At 37.5% G+C, this 8,512-nt stretch overlaps 1 protein-coding gene across 5 annotated transcripts; it reads right to left on the bottom strand.

Annotated features, from left to right (window-relative positions):
• Window positions 1–3,824: 3,824 nt before the first annotated feature.
• LOC129576203 (GPI mannosyltransferase 3-like) lies at window positions 3,825–6,937 on the bottom strand. Of its 5 annotated transcripts, none has more exons than XM_055460900.1 (3): window positions 6,800–6,937; window positions 6,621–6,706; window positions 3,825–5,782 (listed from the first exon to the last, which is right to left on the bottom strand). In XM_055460900.1, exon 3 carries the CDS (start codon window positions 5,727–5,729, stop codon window positions 4,167–4,169), a length of 1,563 nt encoding a protein of 520 aa, XP_055316875.1. In that variant the 5' UTR covers window positions 5,730–5,782; window positions 6,621–6,706; window positions 6,800–6,937; the 3' UTR covers window positions 3,825–4,166. The 5 variants fall into 5 exon arrangements, with proteins under 5 accessions (XP_055316875.1, XP_055316873.1, XP_055316876.1 ...); XM_055460898.1 differs by having other exon boundaries at window positions 6,765–6,895; XM_055460901.1 differs by lacking the exons at window positions 6,621–6,706; window positions 6,800–6,937 and adding an exon at window positions 6,026–6,183.
• Window positions 6,938–8,512: the final 1,575 nt, after the last annotated feature.

An 8,512-nucleotide genomic window follows, 5' to 3' on the forward strand; every position in this document is an offset into this window, starting at 1 on the left:
TGAGCGCTTTGGTAGAACACAGGGAGAAAGCGGAGAAAAAAAAAATCATTCGCTCACAAAATTATAGTTCATATACCTCGTTTTAACGATAAAATGAAGATATTTGTCATCGTTGGCATTGCTGTGTGTGCGTGTGCGATGAGAGAATATGTTGTGTTTGTTTATATGTTAGTCGGTTGGATGCTTCAATTATTTTGTTATTTTGTATCTCTATCCCTATACCACTTGCAGTGTGTGACGTGCGACAACAACAATGACGACGATGAGGGTAGCGACCACATTGCTGTCGTTCATCATTCGAATATATGCATTCACACTAATACACACAATCGATTTGAATAAATTTGTATTCAACATGAAAAGCTTTCATTCGACAAATTCGCTGATTCACGAAAATATTCGGTTCAAATGGTTGTTGTTGTTGCTGTTGTTGCTGTAGTAAATTGATGCTGCTTGTGCAGCTTTTGTGTAGTGTAGAGAAAGAGAGCAATTTTGAGGTGCATATACATGGTTCGGATGGCATACCATTGGTGAGCTCGCAACGCTCGTTTCGATCATTTAAATATTCAAACAGCGCCCGATCTCTCTCTCTCTTTCTCTCTCTCTCTCTCTCTCTCTCTCTCACTCACTCACTCACTCTGTGTCTCGAGTTCTCTCGGTACACGGTAATCGCATATAGACGGTAACATGCAAAATAGCATCGGCCACCATCGACCCCATCATACCCACTATACGCCTGCTCGTGCTGATATTGCTCGTATGTAAAATGGCCCACATTTCGCCTGCCGGTATTCCCCATACGTATAAAACGGCAAAAAATCATGACAAAAATGAGAGCGTCCAACTCTCGTCATTCCGCCCACAAATTTATAGACATTTACAGTATGTGTGATCGGTGTTTTGTTTACTGGTTACTAATTCTTGCTTTCGCTTTTTTCTATCTATCGAGTGTGTTGATGTTTTTCATTCTGTCGCCTATCTCTTTTCAAATGGAGTTAATGGGTGAACCAAAATATAAATATTCATTTTATTTCGGTTTACTATCGCTTCACTGGGTCTCCCTTACCGTCACTCTTTTTTTTTTCATCACGACATATTCATTTGGTTTTATTTCGGTTGGGTACATTTTTTTTTCAATCGTTGAATTCGTGTACAAATTCGTTTGCTTAGCGTGCTCGTCGTTTCATCTTTCGTCGCCCATGTACCCATGTATGTGTGTGAGCACAATTCTCTGATTCGTGTAATTTAATTTGCATATAATTTTAGCGCATCGAACGGTCGATATGTGATTAAACACAACTAAATTTTCATGACCTATTGATTGCTTTTTTTTCAGCAGCGGCGACGGCGACGATGGTAATGCTTTCCATTCAAACATCGAATGTAATTTTTCGAATTAATTGTAGCGAAAAATATACATTTTTCCGCTGCCACCGCTATTTTCTAACTGTCCATATAATGAATTTAAATCCAGATCTAGGGATGTGTTTGCAAAGTTTTGCATGGTGTGCACTTTTTTCCTGCCTCTGCCTCGCTTGCAATTAAATGAGCATATACCGATAGAAATGGTGAAATGCAGCCGTTTTCATGAGAAAAATGTGAGTGAGAAGCAAAAACCTGAGTCATACAAAAAAAAAAATACCGGATTAAATATGGATTTGGATGGGATGTATCGCAAACTAATAATCACATTTTCAATGCAAATACCATTTGAGTATCGTGCATATAGGAAAAAAGTGCAGAGAACGGGAGAGAGAGAGAGAGAGAAATAGAGAATGAATGCAGCTGCAAGAGAGACGATGGCTTTGATCTGAAATATAGCGACACCAGCAATAAATTATAAATTATGCAAATAAAATAAATTCCTACGGATTGACGAGGAAAACGAAGCACATTCAGGAAAAAATATTAAAACGCCACAAAATATATTTGGGGTAGGAGATGCGAGAGTTTGCTTCGAAAGAGTGAGAGCATGAGAGAGATCCTGATCAAAAAATGATGGCACATTGCCGTCTGGTCGATTCATTTTTGATTGTGCTTTTGGCAAATATCGTTGTGCTATCGTCGCTGAATCGGCCCGGGCCAAGTCAACGCCATACACTGAGACTGACTTCAATTTTTCATAGTAGTCAAAAAAAAAAATGACATGGAACCCAACTGAATTTCCAAACATCACATCCCCTTTCGCAAGCAAAAAGTGACCAAAAATGTCACTTTTATAGGAGGCAAAGTAGAAATGCAATCATTTATGGCCCGGCATAGAGTCAATTGAAACGTTTTTTTTTCTTGTTACGAGTATAGTCGATATTGCGCCAAATCTAAATCGTTTTGGTAAAATATCAAAATTAATCCATTCTCTGCATGCATAAACACATCGTTTAAATAGCATTTCAATACAAAATGCCAACTTCGAAACGTTCGCAAATGGAAGTGAAAAAATCTATCAGCAACACATTGGAGAAGAAACCCACAGAATGTGTGCTAATGTCATTAATCATTTTTTTTTTCATTTTCCTTTTTTTCCATTCACTAAAACCAGAAAAAGTATTGAAAACGTCCAGGTTCATGAAAGAAATTATTATTTAAAAATAAAATATCAGAAGATTCAGCGCTTGATAAAAAAGTCATATTCTTAAAATAGAATTGCTCACAGTTTTGAATTTTTTTTTTAATGAGAGTAAATAGCAATCAGTTCAGATCGTCGGTTTTTATTTGCGAGTAAAAATTATAGCAGTATCATAACATAAACATAACGCAAGATAAATTCGTTGCAAGCGTATGTAGATGTATCCCAATCTTCAGTAGAAATAAATGTGTGAAGTGGATTTGGGATTAAACTTGAAAATGATTTTTCAAATGTAAAATGAAGAGAGAGAAAGAGGGAAGAAAAACCCAGCTGAAAAATCAAAACCGTTCTCCATTCGTCGTTTCAGCAGCACTCCTGCTCATGGCAATGAACAGCTATCACTCTTATTAAAATGTTTTGTGTTATTTTTTTCCGGCTGCCAGTTCCATCGCACATATTCTTCCGCATCCTCAATAGAATTACTTAGCCACCCGAAATGGGTACAATTGCAACGGAAATAACCAAATCAGCGTTTTTTTTTCGTACGGTGAGTGTCGACGAAGAACGCATCACGACTACCCAGAAATGTTCAAGATATAGCTTGCTGCTTGAACATTTTGAATGATACGGAGGAAGTGGAGAGAGAATAAAATACATTATACCAGTAACCAATTTGAGAATGCATTTTAATAAGAATGAAAAATGAATGCGTAAATAATGATAATGCTCCCAATTAAAAATGCTTATTTTTGATTTTTTTTTTCCAAGTCGCACAAATTCACTTCAAGTGTGTGATGTTTCACACTGAAAATTCGAATTTATAATCTCATTTTTATTCTTCTTTTACTTCGATACGAACCCTCGACGCAACGCACGACTACTTAAGGGAGTATCATGATAAGCCTAAAACTTTTCACCGTCAAAGCCGCAAATTACCCGGCACGCAAGAGTCACGAAAATGCTTCGTAATATTAACGCTATCAGTTCCACTTGAATTGTGAACGAATTTTCGATTTAAATTGTGCGGGGAGAAATTTCACGGGATGTCGTTTGTCGATTTGTCCCATTTCTTAACATTCCTCATTATTTGCTAATTGGATTTTTGTCAAATTGGAATGTTGGTTTTGCTTCATGCCCATTTCATTTTCTCTTTTTTTATTCGATTCATCTTCTAAAGTATCACTGCACCGAATTTTGGTGGCAGAGATACAGAAAAATCGATGATTCCAAGATCGAAAATCAAATCAAACACAATTGGTTTTTTAAATGTGTCATTTGGCTTATATTTTATTTTGCGTCAAATGTCTTTTATTACATTACACAATTTTCGTTTTTATTGCAGCAATCCAGGAGTTTCAAAGAGAATTAGAAGAAAAAAAAAATAAATTTTAATAGAGAAATTAACATATCTTACATTAAATTGAAATGTATTGCAAATGTTTTTAAAATTTGAAATATGAAACAAATTGTATTAAGAAGAGCAAACGCGCTTTTAAAAAGAAAATCAGACTTCTGCATTAAAACAATGAGCTTAGAATTGAACTACCTGATATTTGTTTGTGTGTGTGTGCGCGTTTGTGTCAAAGTACATATATATATATTAAAACTCATCATGTATGGGTACTGAATTGTCTGGTATGTTGAATTGGTTCGGTTGTTCTTTCGGCTTTGTCGGTGGTACATCGATGACACGTTCGTACAGCAGAACATTGTGTCCGACGCGGTTGTCCGTGTAATTCGAATGGTGCACGGTTTCGATTAATTTGTAACTTTTGAGGAATTCACTAATTTGCGGTTGGAGGCTATCAAAAAGTACGGTATGCGTTGGCATCGCTGATTTTGGATAGACGGGTACGTGAGACCGAAGCCAAGCGGCTGGATTGGCATAAAATTGATCGGCTTCATCAGTGTAATTTTCTTCGCTATTCAAATTGGGCTCGCATGTCAAAAATCGCAGTGAGACGTTTTGGTGAACGTGACTGTACAGCGGCGTTGAATGGCATGGCATTAAAAACAAGAATTTCGCCTGATTACCATCCAAATCGCGATATTCACGTGCAATGCGCTCAATCGGAAGCATAATATCGGTGGTGCCGCGTTGATGTACCCAACTCAAATAAACGGCTGGAATTGCATTGAAAATGAGCATGGCCAAAGCAACAATCCAAATGGTAATACGAGATGCATCGCGACTCCAATTCTTCAGCGAATCGGCGGTAATGTGCAAGCAAATCGGCAGCAATGGCAAAATGAAACGGAACTCTTTGTGTGGCAGTGCACTGTACACGACGAGTGTGAAAAGTGTGGCTATTAATAGATTGAAACGATCCGGATAGGTTTCACGGTTCTGCAGCGTCTGGACGATGGCGGTGAGAAAAGGCAATGCAAATGGTCCCAAAATAGTTGGCAAACCGACAGTAAAGTACCAATACCACGGATGTATGCCATACAAACTGCCCACATTCTCGAGCACATTGACTTTGAAGAATTCCAATGGCGTCACAATGAACTCACCATACGCATACGAATCCAATCCGACAGCAATTGTGCCAACAATTAACGCAATTAACAAGTACCGCTTAATCAATAGTTCGGCAACGGAATGAATCGATTTTTGCATATGAATTATGCACAACGGAAACCATAAAATAGCGGCCGTTGGCCGTATGAAGCACACCAGGGCAACGATCCAAAGGAATTTATGCGAATCGGGCTCGTGATGGCGTGGATAGAGGCTCAATGCAATGGTTGTTAAACATGTTTCGACCGTATTGAGTAGCGTTCGGGTGGCCGTATAAAACCAAAACCAGGATGTTAATATCAAAAATATGGACCATTTACTGTTTTTGCTCCAGCGATAGAAGCAATAGTCGCTGAATGCGGAGAGCAGTGCTTGTAAAATGCGAGGCGCCAACACCAAATATTCCACTTGATCAAGACCGAACCAAGCGAGCGCCCGATACAATGCGGCTATGCTCAACGGATGTATGTAGCTTCGTATGCCCTTTGACCATTCCCATGTCATGTGACCATATCCAAAGGTTAATTTATGACCCACTTCTAAACTTTGCCAATACTCGTCCGGCACGTACCAAGTTTTCACCACAAACACGGATAATATTCGAAACGCCAGAAAAGCCGCAAACACAACGTACTGCACCATTGTGAAAAGGTTATCTCATCAGCAGCAGCAGCACCAACAGTCCAATTGCTCCCCTGCAAAGTGCACACAGAACAAACATAGAGAAAGAAAGAAAGAAAGAAAGAGAGAGAGAGAGAGAGAGAGAGAGATACATACAAGAAAATTAGAAAACAATCTCAATGTGAAACTTTTTCAATAATCTATTTCACAGCGGAATTTATCAATAAAACCAAAATCAATTGACCGTTGCAATTGGAATTTTCCTTTCGCCGAAAAATCCTTCACCAAAATGCACAGCCGGCTAATTTTGTGTTTACCTCACAGCACCCATGTGAAACTATGACATTTCGTGTTGTAAATAAAAATAACGAACGAGCACACACACGTATGCCCTTCGTGCTCACCAAAACACACACATAATAATCACACAGCGATGACGTATCTCATGTCTTCTACCCAGTACAATGTTTTAGAATCGAATGAGAATCGTCCACTGAACTGAGCAATAACGAAAAAAAAAAACGAAACGAACGCGATGTGATCACCACACACATGCACACTCACATGGACACTTTAATACAGAAATACGCACATTCCGATACGCTGCGCACTCATGTGTGTCATTTCGGATAGTAGCTCATATGCGATGCGTTCACAATATGTTCTCACTGTAAAAGTCAACGTTGGTGAACGGTTGAGCAGCGTTTACATTGATGCCTACTTCGTTATGAATTTGATTTTTGAATATATGAAAAAAAAAAGAACCAATCAAACTGAATGGATCTGTGTTTCAAATGTTTTCATGTTGACTGCGATTGCAGAAAAAACGTACTCCTTTTCGAACTGATGAACTTAGCAAGAGAAATTCACTTCACACAATTTCACAATTTCAATTCTTAAAAATAGACTTACCGCTTGTGAATATCAGCCCAAACACCAAATGTACCCAGAATTTGTTTTCGATATATGTTTTCGTTTTAATGCAACCGGCAAGTGTTCTGAAAACAGAAAATTCAATCGATAATTCGATGATTTAGTTTTGTTGATAAAACGCACGAAGAAAAAAAAACAGTCACAAAATATTTATTTACTGCACTGAATAGAGTTGTTATGGACACTGGCACGTACAAACCGGAACAAATTTTTCAACGCAAATGACCTAAAGCATGAAAATATGTATATTTGAATATGAAGTCGATTCGAGAGTGATGCCGTCATGCCACACTCACACATGCACGCACACGCTCAAGCAACAATTCGTTACGGCTACTACGATGTGTGTGTGTGTGTGTAAATGTGCCTGTGTATATGACTCTATATTCACGATCTAACCAAAATTCTATTTTCGTTATGTGTAGCAACGATCATTATGCTCTCTACATGTCTCTTTCACTCATTTGACTGCTATTTGCTATTCGAATCAGAATTTCAAGACAAACATACGATTCTCGTGTCAAAGTATCAGCACAAGAGGGCAAACATGCCGTAGCTGTTATTGTCATCATCATTGTCGTCATCGTCGTAGTTGATTCTATGTTTGTACACTGTTCAATCAAAAGCCATTTTAATATAGAAAGACATATTTATTTATAGAAGCACTTTTCGGCTTTTGAAAATGTGTGATTATAAATATATGACCGTCTTAGCAAAATTATCATTAAATTATTCGCTTGTACATGTTTCAGAAACTGAATCATGGAAATGCATCTATTTTTGCGTTGATCGTAAATAATTAATCGGCATCAGAGTTTATATAACATGTGTCATCGTGATTTAAAACCATTGTTCAACAAATTTCGATTTTTTTTTTAAACATCATTATTGTGCCACATCTTTTTTTTACGTTTGTTTCGAGAGCTAGAACTTCATCAAAGTTCATTACAATGAACCGGTATTTTCATTCTCTGAAGTTTTCGAACGAGAAAGAAAAAACAAGATATGCTATAAATTATTCCACTGTCATACAATATTCCTCTTGGTTGTGGAATGAAACTATTGATACGAAAAGCCAATAAGCAAGCAACCATAATCTAGAATAGAGCGCAAAGACAAGGCAAGACACACGACCACAACGACGACCATGATGATGATGATGCAGTGAGAAAGAGAGAGAGAGAGAGAGAGAGAGAGAACTATGAAAACTAAAATCGGAAAAATGTTTCACATATATATCTATTTACAGAGTGTCAGTGCTTCTTTGCAGCCAGTATGGTCCGCAACCAATTCGAGCATCGAGGGAATTTTGTGGACAAATTCCAAATTCAATCGAATCTTATCTCGTCGTTTTTCTTCTGTTCCGTCTCACTTTCGCTCTGACTCTGCTTCTCTTTCTACCCAACGCTTGCTTGGTGCCTTTCGCAGTTTATGGTCATTTTTCACTATTTTTTACATTTTCACTTGCTGCATTTTTGAGTCAATTCATAACATCTCATTTTTTTGTTAAAAGAAACGCTCAACTTCTGAAATTCGCTTTTATTTCATCGTAACATTTCTTCTTTACTTGAAAAATTTGTTTGGTTTTATGTTTCGTTTATGTTTTGCTGTTGTGCTCTTGTCGAACAGCGCACCGAATCGAAATGATTAATTGCGATTATCGGCATTCTTTGTGTATTCAACCATTTATTTTGCTCTTAATTTCAATCTATGGAATATTATTGGTTTGTGTATGACATAGATTTGACAAAGCGTTCGGGAAAGATCCTTACAAAAGTCAGATTTGACCGGGAGAATAAATATTGGGTAATTTAGCGGAAAAACTGGCATTTGAAATTTACAATAAAATAAAAACGAAATTCTGAATGAAT

The sequence above is a fragment of the Sitodiplosis mosellana genome, unplaced genomic scaffold, assembly GCF_009176505.1.
Source record: "Sitodiplosis mosellana isolate CC-2019 unplaced genomic scaffold, AAFC_SMos_1.0 Smas_scaffold_6181, whole genome shotgun sequence".
Classification (NCBI taxonomy): domain Eukaryota; kingdom Metazoa; phylum Arthropoda; class Insecta; order Diptera; family Cecidomyiidae; genus Sitodiplosis; species Sitodiplosis mosellana.

Coding starts and splice junctions, on each gene's coding strand:
- LOC129576203 (XM_055460900.1), bottom strand. CDS start 5,729: ATGGTGCAGTACGTTGTGTTTGCGGCTTTTCTGGCGTTTCGAATATTA.